The sequence below is a fragment of the Paramisgurnus dabryanus genome, chromosome 8 (genome assembly GCF_030506205.2).
Source record: "Paramisgurnus dabryanus chromosome 8, PD_genome_1.1, whole genome shotgun sequence".
NCBI lineage: Eukaryota > Metazoa > Chordata > Actinopteri > Cypriniformes > Cobitidae > Paramisgurnus > Paramisgurnus dabryanus.
The window spans coordinates 25,004,994-25,023,844 of record NC_133344.1 but is presented as its reverse complement, the minus strand read 5'-3'; the positions used below and the strand labels follow the sequence as shown (position 1 = coordinate 25,023,844).

At 38.7% G+C, this 18,851-nt stretch overlaps 3 protein-coding genes across 5 annotated transcripts in view; 2 read left to right on the top strand and 1 right to left on the bottom strand.

Moving 5' to 3' along the window:
• Positions 1-9,377, top strand: part of grik4 (glutamate receptor, ionotropic, kainate 4) — a 381,199-nt gene extending 371,822 nt beyond the window's left edge. The window contains exons 18-21 of the mRNA XM_065281202.2: positions 2,072-2,297; positions 2,653-2,781; positions 3,588-3,706; positions 7,486-9,377. Coding sequence (XP_065137274.1) covers positions 2,072-2,297; positions 2,653-2,781; positions 3,588-3,706; positions 7,486-7,869 — 858 coding nt within the window. The 3' untranslated portion in view covers positions 7,870-9,377. The remainder of the gene's footprint in view (positions 1-2,071; positions 2,298-2,652; positions 2,782-3,587; positions 3,707-7,485) is intronic.
• The window catches only part of drc12 (dynein regulatory complex subunit 12 homolog), a 45,506-nt gene extending 30,050 nt beyond the window's left edge, over positions 1-15,456 (bottom strand). The window contains exons 1-6 of one of the 3 annotated variants that reach the window (XM_065281203.1): positions 15,330-15,456; positions 15,150-15,215; positions 14,932-15,051; positions 13,959-14,051; positions 13,724-13,854; positions 11,781-13,309 (exon numbers count right to left, since the gene is read on the bottom strand). In XM_065281203.1, the coding sequence (XP_065137275.1) occupies positions 13,181-13,309; positions 13,724-13,854; positions 13,959-14,051; positions 14,932-15,051; positions 15,150-15,215; positions 15,330-15,447 (657 nt within the window). In that variant the 5' untranslated portion in view covers positions 15,448-15,456 and the 3' untranslated portion in view covers positions 11,781-13,180. Of the gene's footprint in view, positions 1-11,780; positions 13,310-13,723; positions 13,855-13,958; positions 14,052-14,931; positions 15,052-15,149; positions 15,216-15,329 lie in introns of those variants that run through there. The other 2 variants (XM_065281204.1, XM_065281205.1) reach the window with 2 other exon arrangements.
• A 1,205-nt stretch (positions 15,457-16,661) lies between these two features.
• cbl (Cbl proto-oncogene, E3 ubiquitin protein ligase) overlaps positions 16,662-18,851 on the top strand; it is a 40,615-nt gene continuing 38,425 nt past the window's right edge. Inside the window, exon 1 of the mRNA XM_065281197.1 lies at positions 16,662-17,408. Coding sequence (XP_065137269.1) covers positions 17,262-17,408 — 147 coding nt within the window. The 5' untranslated portion in view covers positions 16,662-17,261. The remainder of the gene's footprint in view (positions 17,409-18,851) is intronic.

Below are 18,851 nucleotides of genomic sequence, written 5' to 3'. Positions count from 1 at the left end.
TAAAGGCGATTTACCTTGCTGAAACATTGCTGGTAATTAATAAACTCTGCTTCAGTGAGTGTCGGGCGCCACCTGGTGGGCAGTGCTGAACAGTGCTCCCCGTAGCCTACAGGTATACAAATCACTTTCGCACCATTTATCTCGAGATATTTGGTGCAAAACAGAGAGCACACGAAAAAGAGTGTTTGAAACTCGTAGCAGCAGATTCAAGCAGTTGTATTTATGTACTTGTGTTTGTGCTAGAAAATATTTCAAAAATAAAAAAATATTTGTGAAAACATTTTTTTACACACATGCAACTCTCATCGCACAGATGCACAAACTGATTTTGCGAATGTACAAAACTTGTGTGTGACTTCACATACTTTGATGCAGGTGTTCAAATAGGTTTTGCACCATATTTACTGCACCAATTGTAGCAAAAAATGTGAACTTGTGAGTTTCTTAATCTGTGATTTGTAAAATGGGATTTGTGCAGCTGCACTGAAGGATTTGTGAATGTGTAACTGTTGTGTTGTATTTGAGGGAAAGAAAAAAAATCTACAAGTTTGCAACTCTTCATCTGTGACTTCAAATTTACTGATACACATGTGTGGGTAATCTCTACAAATACAAATTCCACTGTCACAGGTGTGCAGTTGTTTTGCACCAAATATACCTTCATACGGATACAAGGAAGTTCCAAACACCCTCACAAATCAATGTCCTGTCAGCAAGTTTATTGACCATGATACCAGTGCTCTTCCCTGCTGTCGGATTTATCTGTTTGCTGTCTTAATATCAATGCCCTTCGATATCTCTTCCTCTCCAGAGGGCTGACCAGACTAAATCAGACTCTTTAATGCATCGGAGGGGTTGATTTTTTTGACCCGGCCCCCCAGCAGGCGCAGGCATATGCGATATAACGCAACACATCAGCGCGTCAAACTGTCAGCTTATGAACCACCAGGTCTTTGGTTAATGCAATCAGTCTTGCGTCCGCAAAGCTCTAGTGATTGGCTGTCAGGACCATTGGCTGCGAGTTAAGAAGCAAGTAGCAGAGGTGGCCTGTTTGCTTTTTGTGTGTATAAGGAAGCAAACTTTAGGGGCATATTTAATGAACTTATAGAGCTGTGTAGCATTTTGAGAATGGCATTTTGATATATATATATATATATATATATATATATATATATATATATATATATATATATATTTATATTTGCGATATTGCAAAACTATTTGTGACCCCGTCCAGGCTAAGGTTTAATAATTCAGCATCAATGTTTGATTTAAATCACTAATTTCACAAGGGATAATTCACCCAAAAGTGAAAATAATGTCATTAGTGACTCACCCTCATGTCGTTCCAAACTCGTAAGACCTACATTCATCTTCAGAACACAGTTTAAGATGTTTTATATTTAGTCCGACAGCTTTCTGAAAATACGTACGGTTTACTGTCCATGTCCAGAAAGGTAATAAAAACATCATCAAAGTAGTCCATGTGACATCAGTGGGTCAGTTAGAATGTGTTGAAGCATCGAAAATACATTTTGGTCCAAAAATAACAAAACTTACGACTTTATTCAGCATTGTCTTCTCTTCTAAAGTCATGTGACTGCAGTTACGCGGCTGACGTGTTATCTGGTGCCCCCCAGCTTTTTTTTGGGGCGCCCGTGCTTCGTTTACAGTCTAAGGGAGATACACGCTATAAGTAAAAAAATAAAACTTTGCAAACATGTCTGAGGATAACACGTCATCCACGTCACCACAGTCACATGACTTTAGTCTCGCGCATGCACTTCACAACAGACACGTTAGAGAAGACAATGCTGAATAAAGTCCTAATTTTTGGACCAAAATTTATTTACCCTTTAATTTCAATCTTTGACATGACCTTACTTGGTCAATATATTAAATATATCAAGGTTATATTTTCACAAAATGTTCTTTGCATTATATAAGATGGTTTTATGTAACAGTAAATCACAATAAAATGACATTTCAAATGTACCTCTATGTTTGATTTATGTTTTGTTTAAGGAACAGGAATACGAAATCTAATATTTTATGTCCTGTTTCCGGTTAGAACTCACGCTACCAGACATACCAACGCATGTGGAACTTCATGTACTCCAAGCAGCCCAGTGTATTTGTGAAGAGCACAGAGGAGGGCATCGCAAGAGTTCTCAACTCCAATTACGCCTACCTACTGGAGAGCACCATGAATGAGTATTATCGCCAGCGCAACTGCAATCTCACCCAGATCGGAGGCCTGCTCGATACCAAAGGCTATGGCATTGGCATGCCTCTGGGTAGGAGAGAGAGCCAAAGCACTCACTAAAGGCTTTATATGTGGACTTTGATCATTTTAATAGACTTGTATTAGATGACTTCCAACTCTGCTTTAGGTTGCAAGTTCAGTTTGTAAAATCTGCATAGAAATGTATGCATGGATCTGTGCTAGCCGAGATTAAAAGGAATCCATTGACTGCATGTAAATTACACTGAAATTGATTTTAGCCAAGCTATGCAGAAGAGTCCAATAGAGGACGGGTTAATCGACATGATGAATGGGACAGTTGTTTAGTTTACAATAAGCTAAATGAATGGGGGGGGGGGGGGGTTGTGATATATTCAGCTCTAAGATGGATATTTTTGGTTGTTCAGGCTCGGTCTACAGAGATGAGTTTGATCTGGCCATACTTAAACTACAAGAGGATAACCGCTTAGAGATACTTAAGAGGAAATGGTGGGATGGTGGCAAGTGTCCAAAAGAGGAGGACCATCGAGCCAAAGGTGAAACACCTTACCTACATTAAGACATTTGACAAACGCTTTTATCCAAAGTGACCTACAGTGCATTCAAGCCATTGATTTTATCAGTACCTGGATGTGTGTTCCCTAGGATTGAACCCCTTTGCGGTGAAAATGCCATAGACTGCAAAAATTACTTTCTTAGTATTTTTGTCTTGTTTTTAGTACAAATATCAAAAAATTCTTAAGTTAGGATGCATTTTCTTGATGGGCAAAAAGAAAAGTATAGCTTTTAGACCAAAAATATCAAATTTGAGTGAATTTGTGCTTAAAACAAGCAAAAAAATTTGCAAATGGTGTAAACAATTTTTTCTTGAATTAAAGGGACCATTTCCACCTCCCCTAGAGTTAAGCATTTGATTTTTACCGTTTTGGAATCCATTCCAGCCGATCTCCGGGTCTGGCGGTACCACTTTTAGCATAGCTTAGCACAATCCATTGAATCTGATTGGACCATTAGCATCGTGCTCAAAAATAACCAAATAGTTTTGATATTTTTCCCTTTTTTAAAACTTCACTCTTCTGTAGTTACATCGTGTACCAAGGCGGACAGAAAATTAAAAGTTGCAATTTTCTAGGCAGATATGGCTAGGAACTATACTCTCATTCTGGCGTAATAATCAAGGACTTTGCTGCCGTAACATGGCTGCAGCAGGCGTAATAATAACGCAGCGCCTGAAAGTAGTCCCCTTGGTAACTTTCAATAACAGGGGACTATTTTCGGGCACTTCGTAATATCATTGCGCCTCCTGTGATACCAGTGCTTCTCCGGTGTTTTTTTTTTGCAGGTCTAGGCATGGAGAACATTGGTGGGATTTTCGTGGTGCTGGTGTGTGGTCTTCTGGTGGCCATCTTCATGGCGGTGCTAGAGTTTGTATGGATGATGCGTCATACACCAGGAACAGAGGTGAGAGAGGGCTATTTTACCTGCCTCTGTTTTCTGTCCCTCTCCCCGCCCGCCCGCTTTGCTCCCTGAACCCCCTCCCCTCTTAAACTGAACCATACAACCAGCACATAAGACCTCAAACTGATATACACAGGCATTCACTGTCACTAGATACTTACTAAAGGTGCCAGACAGATTTTTAACTTCATACAACTTTAATGGAATGGAATTTTAATTGTTTTTGTGTTTTTCTTATAGTTGTGCGTGTGTGTCAGATTGAATTGTTTCAAATTTTGAAAAACACTGTGATTTTTACTGAATAAACATTTCGGCATGTTTCAGTAGAACCCGAGGCGTGGCTATTTTTTTTGGAGGGTGTAACTGCATGATGTGTAACAGTTTATTATTGTTTATAAATGCACAACAAAGTATAATTTAGGTGTATGAATGTGTGCAAAGTGAGATTGAATGGTAAAAACTGATAGTAAATGTGTGCTTGTATTATATGGTTTGGCATTAGGTAAAAAATATGCAGCACAGTGTAGGTTTTTACAGAACAGACAGAATACTTCACTCCGGAAAATGACTTAACTGTGGTTTACATTTCATTTGTGTATGTGTGTATTAGAATAATGGGCCTCATTCATGAATTCCGCTTTAAACAGTCCTTCGTGAAACCTTTTCTCTGGATTCACAAATATTTCGTAAACGTCAGATTTGATAGTAAAATGTGTGTATGTTAATGAATTCCAATCATTTGTAAACAGGGCGCGCATGCATGCTCATTCACAATTAGCATAATCCCCGCCTATACACTACAGCTACACAAATTACGTTTCTAGGAATGCTGTAATCCTCTGGACTCCATTCTCTGGTTTGGCTATAATAAATTGCATAAATGCATAAGAGACTAATAGGCTACATACTGTACATACAAATAAACTCAACGGTGTCCACCAAAGCATGTTAAGCAACCTGAAATAATAATTGGTGCTCTTCTGAAAACAACCAGCATGGTGACACTTGAGAGCGCTTTGGAAGCACTGCGCATTAGCCTGGAGACGCGTTTTTTGTGTAATATCCAATGACAGTTGCATGTTACTAGTATCTTATTATGATGAAGAAAATTATTAAATACAGTACCCATTAATATTAACTTCTCCATTGTTGAGTTGTACAATGATAGTTGGTCAATGTAGTGTCTGTCACGGCCCTCCTCTACTGTGATTGGACGGCTGTGTAAAAAAGGACAGTGATGAGCTTTGTGTTTTTCTCAAAAGTTAAAGAGTAAAAATTAAAAAAGAAGACCGGGCAATATAACTCATGAAATGTCATTATTATACATAGATCATCAAAATGCAGTGTTATCAATTTACAGAACGCTTGAATATTAACTGTGACTCAAATTCCCGTCTACCGCACGTAGTTGAACACATTTTAAGTGTAGTCGCTTCGTTCGTGCGTGAAATTCTAGTCACTGAGACCTTCACACCCCATTCAGACAGCCAACGACAAGCAGTAGCAGAGCGACGCAATCTCATTAATTTCAATGGAAACCTGGCGACTTCCGGCGACACGAGCGAAAGTGACCATTGGCGACCGTATGGGCGTGTCCAGCGACGCGAGAAAGTTAAGAAAAGTTTACTATGCAAATGCTGAGCGAATTTCGGGAGCGACTACCAATGAGAATGAAGCAGTGGAGTCGTACTCATTTGTTTATGACAAGCAGATTTAGAAACGCTTCATTGAAAGAGACGAGCGACACACAGCGATAACATCGCTGGCTGTCTGAACGAGGGGTCAGGCGGAAATTCGCGTCATGGGAGGGGCTTCTGCGACTCTGCTCACTTCTTGTAATCACGTCACTACTAGAGCAAGCTCCTGATTGTTTAACGCAGTGCGTTTTTCCACCAAAGTTCAGATTTTTCAACTTGCCCGTTACCGTTACCCGCGTGAATGAGGCGGAATCGTATCTAACGCGCCGCGCTAAACACCTCATTCGCGCCACGAGACCGCCAGACGCGTTTCAACGCATCTTTACATTGACTTAACATTGAAATCACTCACGCTTGACGCCTCTACCGCATTAAGCACCATTTACACTTAGTAGGGAGCAGGTGTAACTTTAATTTTTTTTAAATATGTACATTTTTATGAATCCAAACATTTACTTCAGAACCACTTCACAAAATGATTTACACACAAAATCGCTCTGCTCGCATTTCATAAATGAGGCCCAATGTGTGTATGTGTGTGTTTGTGGTGCATTTGTGCATGTGTGTGGCACCTTAAAACTAGCATGGCTCATGGTTCAAACATCAGGCCTTGTTTAGGCAATAATTTGTCCTTTCCTGAGTCCCTAGTAATCATTTCTGTTTACATACTATATCCAATATGGATGTTTGGTGTTATACACTACAGCTCCCAAAAACGGTCATTCTCTGTATGCATTGCCTTTATAACCTCAGGACATGCTCATGATCCAAACAACATATTTATATTGTTCAGAATAAAAACTGGTTAAGCCTCATTTGGTGCGTTTTAGAATGGTAATGGAGTGTGACAGTGTGGGGTGCCAAAACCTTCTTAAAAATACATTACATGCAGTTATTTCGTTTGAAAGTTTGAAGTTAAAACGTTCTGTACTTGCAAATGAATAACTGATTTAAAACCAACACTTGTCTAACAGGTTGGTACCCAGCAGGCTAAATTAGCTGTGGATCTATGATGTTTTGAAATTGAAATTTTAATTGTTATTCAAAACCTATTTCCCATGGTTTTTTGGCATGTGTGTGAATGGGACAAGCAGGGCATGATCATAAAAGATAAAAGATAGTACTAAAACTTTTACAGGGTTTTTTATGTCAAAGTTAATTGAGTTAACTTTTCAAAGCTGCATATACTGTATTACATTTATGCATGTCGATCAAACCAGTGACCTTTGCATTGCAAATGCAATGCACAATGCTCTACCTATTGTACATACCTATCAGTGACGGCTGGTGACATTTTTTTTGAAGCGCACGATGCGAAGTTCGTCACATGTATGTAGCTTGTCATGTGTGTGGTTCGTCATTTCAAAATATGTGTTCTGCGCTTTGAGAGATTGTGTGTGCATCACGTGTCATGCCAAAATAAGTGCCTGCTGACTTGAACTTGAACTTAAAAAGAGATGCTCGCGTTTGCCAGATACTCGCATAATCTCATGCGTAATCAGAGTTTACTGTTAAGGGAGTGTCTTGCGTGTATTTAGAGAATGTGAGCGTCTCTTTTATCATAAACGGTTTTGATGCGTCTCCAGCAGGCACTTATTTTGACAAAACACGTGATGCACACAGGATCTCTCCAAACGCAGGACACATATTTTGGAGAAGGGAACCACACACGTGACAATCCAAAGCGCATCCTCAGAAGAGCAGTCAAGAGCCGCCACTGATACCTATAGACAAGGTTGAAAGCCATATTTGAAACATAATGTTGAGGAACAATTCTAGTCAAGAGAACAGGCACCACATACAGAGAATGACTGAAACAACAGAGCTCCTACATAATTTATCTGTTTGTCTTAGTGCAGATTAAAAAAAAAAAAAAATTAAATCTGAGGGATAATAACTACGTGCTGCTTCAGGTTGTTTCAGGTAAACAGCCACCACCCAATATAGCCCAGTGTTATTTTAAGCAATGTTCTGGCTGTGCTGCCTGCCACCCCCTGTGTGCAGTGTGTCAGTGAGCCACCTCGGCCTCTCTTTCTCTCTCTTTCTCTCTTTTCCTCTCTCCTTCCCTGTGTCTATGCCTCACAGCTGTCTGTATGCGAGGAGATGTTACGAGAGCTTCAAGGCATCGTACTGTGTCAAGACAGCCTGCAGTTACGGCGCAGACGAGGCGCCAGCGTGCTGCAACCGCAGCCCATGCCCCTGGACGAGCGACGGGCGAGGGCGGCGGCAGCGAGCCTCAGCAACGGCAAGCTGTGCACAGGCACGGGTCTGTCCGAACCTCTCTCCCACAGACTGGCACAGGAGGCCGCCTTGGTGGCACGGGGGTGCAGCCACATTCGCATATGCCCCGAGTGCCGGCGCTTCCAGGGCATCCGCGTGCGCCCAGTCGGTCCCCCTGGAGCGTCCCCCACCCACAGCGAGGAGAGTGTAGAGTGGGATAAAGGGACCAACAACGGAGAACACGAATAACCTCTTTGAACCTTGGCCATCTGGTGGATTGCCGTCAAATGTAGACATTGCTGGACCTGGGGCGTTCCCCACCGATGAAAGAGTCTCGTGAAAGAACTCGCAGATTTTCGTGCTGCTCGATTCAGGCATGGACCTGCGTCTGATCTCTGTACACACTGTCCCTACAGCTCTCTGCTCACGAACTGCCTTTGGGACAAACAGCGGAGTGGCTTTGAACTATGCAGTATATTTGTCTTACTGTGCTATTGGTTTATTTTTAAATTATTCCTCTTTTTGTTGTGATACCACTACACAGTTGCTATTATCTTACACCGGTTTATTTTTTCACACCACGGACGGAGCGCGCGTACTGCGGACAGATACGGAGACTCAATCCACTATTGGTCAACAGACATTTTTTTAAAGTGCCAAAATACTTTGTATTCATTTGTGCCAGTGCCGTCTCATGGGCCAGAGGGAAATTACCATTACACAAAACCGACTATGATCTGTTTTTTATAATAGTGATATTCTATTAAAAAGGTTTTTGACATGTTTCTGAATGTTTGATGTGCATGTAAGAGGGTTTTAGATGCTACTGAATGGGAAACACTAGAATAATTTTTTATTTGCTGTTCGTTTTGTCAAAGACACTCAAAATACACATTTTCTGTTTGTTCTCCACCTTTTTTTGTTTTGTTTTTGTTTCAGAAACATATTATTTACACTCCTTGGATCTGAAAGGTTATGTAAAAGTAGAGATTACACTCCCATTGTTAAATTAACTATGGAAAGCTCCCTTATTTTGCCGTTCCAGCAAAACGTTTGGAGATACAAGTGCTTTTCTGCAAGCTGTTGAACAACACTTCAAGAGAGCAGACACAGCATGAGTGAGAATGATATCATCAGCATTTCGGTGGTCCAACAGTTGATACATGAAGTCAACCATATACCAGCAGGGTCATTTCATCTAGACATGCCATAGCAGTAGTAGATACATTCAGGTATTTCTTATGTTATATAACAACTCATTACCTACACTGTAAAAAATGCAGCATTTTTGTCCAGTCAACTTATATTTTTGTTACTTTAACTTAACAATTTATGTCAACTTATTACAGGTCAAAACTTAAAATAGTAGTTTTTGACTTGCAAAACCAAGTTGTTTTAACTTCAAGCTGCATTTTTTTTTTTTTACAGTGTAATGTTGATTTTATTAGTTTGAAAGCAGCAACTTTTAATTTCTTTATGTGATGTCATAGATTGCTACTTTTAAAGAGAGACATTTAGTGAACACCCTTTAAATAATTTTTTTTTCAGCATAATACATCTAAAGCAGAATTTGGATACCAAAATAAAGTTTATTTTATGAGGTTTTCATCAACTTACAGCACCAAATTGTAATAAATTGCCTTCGCCATTACTACCCATGTTGATTTTTCTGTGCATTTCTATTGAACTAAATTCATTTCTACATTATATTTCAATACAGTGTTAGTGCCTGACCAAAATAAATGGCATTGTGTTCAGTTTTGTGAAAGGTTGACTTTGTTCTTGAAGATTTAGATAAAAGATTCTTTGTTCTCGTAGTTTTTATTTATTTATTTAAGTAACATACTGTTGTTGAGAACAGATGCATGCGTGTGTGTGTGTGCGTGCGTGCATGTGTTTTAGGCATCTGATAAACAATTTCAAAGTGTGCAGGTGGGTTTTCTCTGAATGCACAGAATTGCAAAACTGCACAAGCAACTTATTGGGGTCGACCTCAAGATGTTGCACATTTACTGTGTGTGGTGAATCAGCCACAGATCTGCTTTAAAGACAGAAAAACATTTGAGAAAGCTTAAACAGTATTAGCAAAGAAAGAAAAAAACATTTGGGGAGACAGTTATTGCTTAAAGTGAAAAGTGACCGCTTTTACAGAAATGTTTCAAATGCTTATTTAAATTAGGGTGGCAATTAGGATGCAAGCGATGGCGAAGGAATTTTGTCAAGTATGAAATCTGTTACTAGGAAGGATTGCTTTGCTTCATGATTATGGTGCTATATATACAAGTGTGTAATTTGTTACTCATGCTAAAATACTTTCTCCTATTCTAGTTTATTAAGCAGAGACAACAGTAAGCCATTAGTTGGTTGATTTCCCCCTAAACACTGTGGCACAATGCATTGCTCTTCATTTACTTTACCAATTTGTGGCTGGCTCAACAAGTTTTGTACGAGGAGCTATGTTTATCGGTAACACTTTGCAATAAGGTTGTATTTGTTAACATTAGTTAATGCATTGGCTAGCTTGAACTACCAATGTTCAATACTTCTACAACATTTATTTATCCTTGTTCCAGTTAATTAAATACAAGTTTTTTTTACGTTTTTATTCAAAGCAACCTACAGCGCATTACAAAGTACAAAATTATTCATCAGCATGTCTGTTCGATGAGCTTGAATAACATATATGACATTATATGTACAAATGATTAACATTTGTAACACCAATAATAAATGGGTTTTCCTCATGGTAGGCCTGCATTTGTTAAAAATTAGCTTAAAAAATATTTAAATTTAATATTTAATGTTTCTTACCTTACTTATGAGGTAAATAGCTGTGTAATAAGCATGATCATTTACAGGCAGCCGTTGTTATCGTGAAAAAGCCCCTCGGGTGAACCAAGACTCGACTGTCGGGACTCGGGACTTATTTCTGCGATAACAACCTGCTGCCTAGACATATCCCTTACTTTACATATGCAACCTTACTGTTAAGTGTTACCATTTTTTTCCAATGGGAAATGGGGAAGGTGTTAAGTAAATCTTTTATAAAAACATTAAAATTGTGTTTTTTTTTCTGCTAAATTTACAAACTTGTCTATGAATATTTGGTCCAAAAAACACTGTGCATGTGATGCCCTTATTTCATTGACCTCAAGTCATGCAGCTCCTCAAATTTAAGAAAGCTGCATGACAAACATTTGCAGATTTTTAAATCATAGAGACCTTGTTAAAAATCCATGGTGGCCCTGACACTGTTTGTCCAGCTCTATGACAATTTGTTAGTAATGAGTGTGAATTGCTCAGGGACCGAAATGTCATGGCCGACGACAGGATTTAGTTTTGAGATGGGCAAAGCTTACAGCCCAATCAGTCTAGATGCATCCCTAAGGGCCAGGCCTGTATCTCCCGACATACTTCACTTCTTCAACCCATTTATTTTTTAATTCAACTCTAACCTGCTTCCATAGGACGAAATTGCATCTCGGACTTTAATTCCTTCTGGAGTATCAGCTGGTTTCATTTGTCCAGCAGCAATAGTTTTGCCTCTGTTGACGCACTCTTCATGACAACAGACACATGTAATACATTTATGTACAGTACATATATAATTGTTTGTATATACTGGTTGAAAATCTATTTTTGATTTTTTTATACAGCTGGAGTGATATTAACATACTGTACATGAGTGCAGGTAATGATCATGTCATGTTTATTTTGCTTTCTATTATTCTCAGGCAGAGCTTTAATTGACAGGACGGGATCTCAATATTACAGATTTAAATGTTATGAAGTCTTTGTTTGCTTTTGTTTGGTCTGCCTTCCCTTTATTCACCCTCTGATTGATTGTTTTCATGCTGAGATACATTGATCCCCTGCCAGCCAGATGAGCAGTAGGCTTGCTGCCACACACAAAAAATGTCTTCCATGAATAGAAAAGAAAATTCAATGATATAATGAAGAAGCTTCCTAGTGGTTGATTGGGTGTATTAAAAATGTTTAGAGAGGCTCTGAACTTATTTGAGATACTTAAAGGGATAGTTCCCCCAAAAATTATTTACTTTCATGATGTTTTAGATAAGACCCTTATGCCTCGGTTGGGATCATTTAGAGCCCTTTGAAGCTTTGTGAAACTGAATTTTTACTGTAGGGGGATTACAGTTAAGACCTGTTGATCAGTGATGATAAATGAAGACCAGAAGTCAGAGATAAACTTAATAAAATAAATTTTACTTAAGCATTTCACTCAGCAGAAGTCAAGCCGCAACACTCAGCAAGGAGTTCCTAAGCCGCTTTGCTCACACATTACAAAACAAAGATATTTGTACTCTAACAGAGATAAAACAACTACATCATTATGTCAAACTTCATGATTCTGATTGGTTAAGCTATAGATAAACTTAGAGAACTTCAATGGACGTCCAGTTCAGAGCATATCTAGTCTGAGTAGCAGTATGGCAGAAAGCAGTCCTAGTTTGGAAACAGAATGACTGTGGGTCCAATAATAAAGTCTGAGAAAAAACTTAATTTCTTCTCTACTAAACAAAGAAAGACATAACAACTTGGATTACATGGGGGAGAGTACATTTTAAGTATTTTTTTATGAAAGTACAATATTCCTTGAAGTTTGGCTCCCTTTTCGTTTACATGGAGAGGGCGGGGTTTATGACTTGTACTGCAGGCAGCCACTAGGGGGCGATCGATATGTTTTGGCTTCACTTTAGGACGTGTGTGGCCTGTGTTTAACAGAATATAGAAACACATATAAGTTAAAACAGCACGAGGGTGAGTAAACAATGACAGATTTTTTATTTGTGGGTGAACAATCCCTTTAACACTACTGTAGATCCTCGTGTCTTGAAATCAACAGCTGTTTAATTCTGCATCATACTAAGGAAACGGGGACAGAATTATTGGGAGAGCCTTAAATACAAGAGTCATTTGATTATTTTATTTGAAGAATTTTGCATTTAAATATGATGGTAAATTACAAAACATTGACCATTTGGAAAAGCAACACGAAAAATAGGCCAAGAGCGACATCTGCTGGTTAAAAAGTCAGCTTCACTTTTGAGTGGATTATGATCTTTGATAGCCTATTAATAATGTAAAACCACATGTCAGGTGGTTTCAGCAATGTACAAACCGCTACATATAGGGGAAAGATTACTTTGGCAGAATGAAGAACAAAGTGTTCCTCTATGATGAATTTTCTGCTTTGTCAGGAACCAAAATGTTCATCATTCACAATATTAAAGAACATATTTGACTGTGCTTTCCGACATTTTGTAAGAGTAACAAAAACTATTCATTCTCAAAGGGATAAAGCAGATATCCTTCTTTTTTTTCTTTTTTTCTTATTTTTACTTAAAGAAGTTTTTCTTTTTATAGGAAACAGATGTAAATGTTTACATCTGCTCTAATGGTCTTTATTAATCTGGCTAAAAAAAAAGAGTGCTAGTTTATGATTGTTAGGGCTGGTTTGGTGCTGGTATAGCCAGTATCCTCCTGATTTTTCTGGTTCCCAACCCATGCTAGACTTTCAACAGGGGAACTGACTTGTTCATATGAGAAGTGGGTTTATCCCGAAGTCAATAAGCGTATCTTTGACCTCCTGATGAATGACTGTACTCTGCTCCTCCCAATGCAACCGGGTCTCAGCGAGCTGAGAAAGCAAACTGTCCAGACAGCCCTGGGCCAAACCAATAGACACCAATTAATAAAAAAAATTACTCAACATTAAATAAGAAGCAGTTTATTAAATGGTGCATGTCTCACCATCTGGCACAAGTATTTAGAGGTGCAGATGGTCTCTCTAGTAAGCTAAAATACTAAATGCTTAAACAAATAACCTTGTGGCTGGCAATTAGATTTGTTAACACTTTAATTAACAGTCTGTTTCATTTGTTTACTTATATTATATTAATTATACTCATTTTAGAGAGGCAGATTATTATGTCATTTAAAATGCCACCAAGCAATTTTGAGCTAAGCATTGTGTATGAGTTCATAAAAACGTGTCATCCATATAATAGCAATCCTGACACAGTACTGATATTTCACTTAATCACTTAAAGAGCAACGCTCTGAATTTCAAATCACTCACGTGCAGGATCTTCTCACACTCGCTCTCCATGCTGTCCAGTTTATATTGGAGGTCAGAAATGATGGCATCTTTCTCTGCTTCTCTCTTCTCCCGTTCTTCTCTCTCTGACTTTAATTCAACCTGACACTTGCCTAATCATACAAAGGTTGTGTCTATCATCAGCGTGTCATTGGAGAGCATGTGTTTGCTTTACGCACTCACTGGCAATGATAAGCCGGAAGAGTTTACAACTCACCCAGCTCTGTCTGAAGTAAGTCCACATGCTCTTCAAGCCTGTTTACTTTAGTCTGCAGGTCAGTTTCCATGGAGTTATATTGACGATTGAGAACTTCATGCAATACGTGGTGTTAATAATTAGTAATAATGTGAATGTATCAATTTATCAAAATATGCATTATTATTATGAAAAGAATTGTTCCAGTGTATGAGCTTTGGTTTATTTGACAAATCAAAATTGACAAAGCTGTTATGCTGCATGATGCTCACGGCTGGTTATTATTTATGTTTCATGCTGGGTGACATCTTTTATTAAACAGGGTTGCTGTTATTAAACCCAATGGTGTTCACTTTGAATTAAAGGGGACATGTCACAAGACTCTTTAAAAATGTAAAATAAATCTTTGGTGTCCCCAGAGCGCATATGTGAAGTTTTAGCTCAAAATACCCCACAGATCATTTATTATAACATGTTAAAATTGCCCCTGTAGGTGTGAGCAAAAATGTGTCATTTTGGGTGTGTCCTTTTAAATGCAAATGAGCTGATGAAATGCAAACACTGATCACAATGATGGTTTGTTGAAATTGAAACTCAATTGTGCTCTCTCTCTTTCTCTCTGCACTAAATGGCAGTGCCATGGTTGGATAGTGCAGATTAAGGGGCAGTATTATCCCCTTCTGACATCACAAGGGGAGCCAAATTTCAATAACCTATTTTTTTCACATGCTTGCAGAGAATGGTTTACCAAAATTAAGTTACTAGGTGGTCCTTTTTTACATTTTAGGTTGATTTAAGCACTGGGGACCCAATTATAGCACTAAAACATGGAAAAAGTCAGATTTCATGATATGTCCCCTTTATAGAATAGATTTTTTTTCTTTCTTTAACTATTGCAAAGTATTTTCAAAAGATACTGTTTTATACAGATGTAGTCAAAACATATGACTGGTATATCAATATACTTTGATAAATGACAGCAGTGTACACAGACCTGCAGTGATGTCCTTCATGTCTGATCTTTCTTGAGTACGCACTTGTTCAAGATCTCTTATTTGATTTTTCAAGTCATCTCTGTCTGCAGTTGCCTGACGTGCTACATTGGTCCTAAGTGCTGAAAGATGTAAGTCATTTTTATGTATAAGGTTTTCTTAAATTAAAAATCAGCAAATTCAAGAGACAATCAAATAAAATATGGTATATTTGTCTTACCAAGATGTTCTTTTAGGACAGCCACATCTAGGACACTTCTCTTGTACTTTTCTGTAAGTCCATCATCTGTGTATGATAAGAGAAAACATAATGGTATGCCAGTCAAATAGTACCTAAGCACTCTATTCAACTTATAAAATAGATGAGCTTAAGAATTAATTAAGCTGAAGCACTCAATACCTTTCTCTGGTGTACTTTTTTTGGACTTTTCCTTTTTGCTGTTTGCTTTCCCTTTTTTCTTTGGCGGCATGGTGAAGAATTTAGAGCTGCATCCCTGGAACAGAAGGAAAAGATTCATTGAGTCTGAAATGTGTACACAAAGCCGCCTGGTAGCGTGGGCGGAGTCAGTGGGGGGTAGCCAATCAGCTCTCCGTAATTTAAATTTTAATTGTGCTACGTATTGTTCTACGTAAACCGCATTGCAGCGTGTTACAGGCTTGTTGCCTGGAGGTGTGTACCGTTGCTAAGCGCTTCGCGGTGTTGTAAAGCCCTTTCAATTGTTCATATTTGTTAAAGAGAATTTTCCTTTTCATTCAGAAGAATATAGGCTAACATAAAGATATGTCACTCTTAATAATAAAAAACTTATTTTAAGCAAATAACGTGGGTAGATTTTCATTTATATTTATGCATTTGGCAGACGCTTTTATTCAAATCGACTTAACTTTTGCAATAAAGGTAAACTTTTTATCAGTAGGCTATTGTTGTTTCCTGTTTATCGACCACATGACGGTTGCGTTGCTAACGCAATGCTTTGTTGCAAAAGCATGAACATTCATGTTTATAAGAAGAAATACTTGTAAAATTAACTGACAGACATGTTGTGGGAACAAAAATATTGAATTATCGTTTTACCAGAACTTGCCACATAAATGAATGGATATTGTTAAAACTTTTTTTTACTTTTTGCAGGATAAAATATAAGAACAAACTTAAACAGTGAAATATTCACAAACTTAAATATAATGCAATGTGATACAATAACAGATAAAAAGGTAATATAAACATATATTTACGTAAAAGCCATAGTAATACATTTAGTGAAATGTTTATCTAAACTTTCGATGGGATGGGACATTCCCAGAGCTAGTTTATGGTCACCAAAACAGGGCTACAAATCTGACAAAACCCTAATGTGGATCCCATTCTGAATCTCTCATCGGCTCATGGAAAATATATATATATATATATATATATATATATATATATATATATATATATATATATATTTAATTATCACAACTTTTAAAAGCTTATTCGTGTAATAAACATCTGCATAATTAATTATTTTAACCAAAAGGTGGCCAAAGGCTTTACTCATGAATATTAATTATCACGTTGATGTTGCTTGGTTACCTTCCTACTCTGCCTTCCTAGGGCGTCCAGTTACGCACCTTCATTAATATTCATAAGCCGCGTACACATGAGGGGCGAGGACGGGGCGGAGACATGTGAGAGAAGAGGGCGAGGTCTTACAGGCGGAAGAGGATGAACAGGAAGAGTAATCACACACGAGCACGGGAGGGGGAGACAGAAGGCGGTGTTTATTTCCCTAATATATTTATTTATCTTATTCCCCCTGCCGCACGATCTAAAATATATTTTTTTTATGTGAAGAAAAGCGCTCTGCGTTGGTTTTCATTAGCGTGAGGGATCGCTTTTCCCGTTTATGCCCCCCTCATAGACTTGGGGGCTCTTTTCTTGTTCACCCTGAACTTCCCGTTGCAAGAAGTGCATAGAGAGAGAGAGAGAAAGCGAGCTGCAGGAAAAAGGAACATCACGCACGGGGTGTCGTTTTGAACGCAGTTGTTCCTCTACGTCCAGGCACTCGCCCGTAAAACGGATTTTTACGCTGTATTCCTAACCGAAGCCGTTGCGCGATTTGCTTTAGCCGCGTGTAAAACAGTCTGCGAAGCGGCGGTTTCCTGCACGGGGAATTTAATGGGAGTCTTGTATCGATAAAGCTCCTCTCCCCCCCTTGACGGACCCTCGCTCGAACCGAACCGGACTCGGGCGCTGTCCTCACCGGGGGGTGTCCGATCTAACTTACATTTTTGACTGCGAAAAGCAAGCAAAGGCGCGTCGCTCTGGCCGTCTTTTGTGGAGCCGAATATGGCAGGAAATCTGAAGAAAGGTGGGGGGCTTATTGGCATGATGAAGGACGCTTTTCAGCCTCACCATCACCTACATCACTCCCATCACCAGCCCGGGGCCGTGGACAAGAAGACGGTGGAGAAATGCTGGAAATTCATGGACAAGGTGGGTGAATGGATCAAACGAGATACAGTAGACGAAGGATACAAGAGATGCGATGTACTGTAGCTAGCAGGCACGGTCTCTTGTTAGCTTAGCCGGATGGCCTGCACCGATGATTCCTAATGAAATATGGCACGGGAACTCAGCTAAGACATTTAAGACAATAAACTATAATTCAACCGACCAAATAGTCCTGGGAATAGACTAGAATTCAGTTTTGGAGAGTAGGTAGTTTCTGGTACCCGTACACCCCACTAGTCTAGCAGGAATGGTGAACATGGGTCCTGTGCTAGTTGTGTTAGCTGAATAGCTTGTATCATTACTTTGCAAGTAAAATGTATATTGTGAGAAGGATAGGAATGGTTTGGGTAACGTTATTTCGATCTAAGTGTGACTTTTCTGGCTCTAAGGACGCCAACAAAAACTCAAAAGTAGTATCTATATGTGTTAAACAACCAACGTCATACTGGTTGAATCTATGGTCAGTCAGTTAGTTAATTTGCTATTACTCAGTGTAGACGTGGATGGTGGACAGTCAATTGAGCTGCCCTCAACTGACCATTTGCATGTGCAGTTTTACTTGTGATCTTATGTTTATATGTAGTTATTGGATAACTAGAAGGTGTCACAAATTCAATGTTGTTGAAGTTTAATGTTTTGTTTACTATTAAATTCAATTTTAATGTGCACTTTAGTATGCAGCTTAATTAGTAACAACATGTTGTGTGCTTCAGTACACATCTGCCCGAGCAAGAGTGGTCTTATGATCAGGTATGGATATAGCTGCTAGGCACTATGTGTTTATTTCACACCTAATTAACGTAAGCAAGAATGCAAATAATTGGGTAAATAACTCAACCAATTTAAAAACGGTTAGGGGAACATCTGTTTTTTGCTGCCTCACAATACAACAGTTAAAGCTGCAGTTCATGGAAAAAGTTGTGGTTACTGACCTCAAACTTCCTGTGATGTTTACACTGATACATGAGCGAAAGACTGCAGTCGCATCTGTCACAGAGAGAGAAGTCATTTTGTTCAGTGTATTATATGATGAAATATGCAGATATTTGCAGTCACATTTACTTTGCTTAACAACGTATGTTTAACAAAGAAAGACAATTATTCCTGAGAAGAGAGGCGTGCTTCCTGATCTTGCAACTTCCTATTTGCTTAGTTTCATATGGGATAGTTTGGTTAGTGCACATGTGACATATCACACTGTGTTCGTCTCCCTGTGAATCTTCTAGTTTTTGCTAAATAAAGCACGGTGGAAGTTTACAGCGGTAACCACTGAAAGCCATGCAATGATTGCTCAGTATTTAATTTCTGTAGAGGTTTTCTTTATAATAAATGTGTCAATCTCAGTTCCCAAAAACATTTACCAAAAAACATTTTTCATAGGTCATTCACCAAGCTTATCCAGGCTTGGTTATTTATTATCCGAGA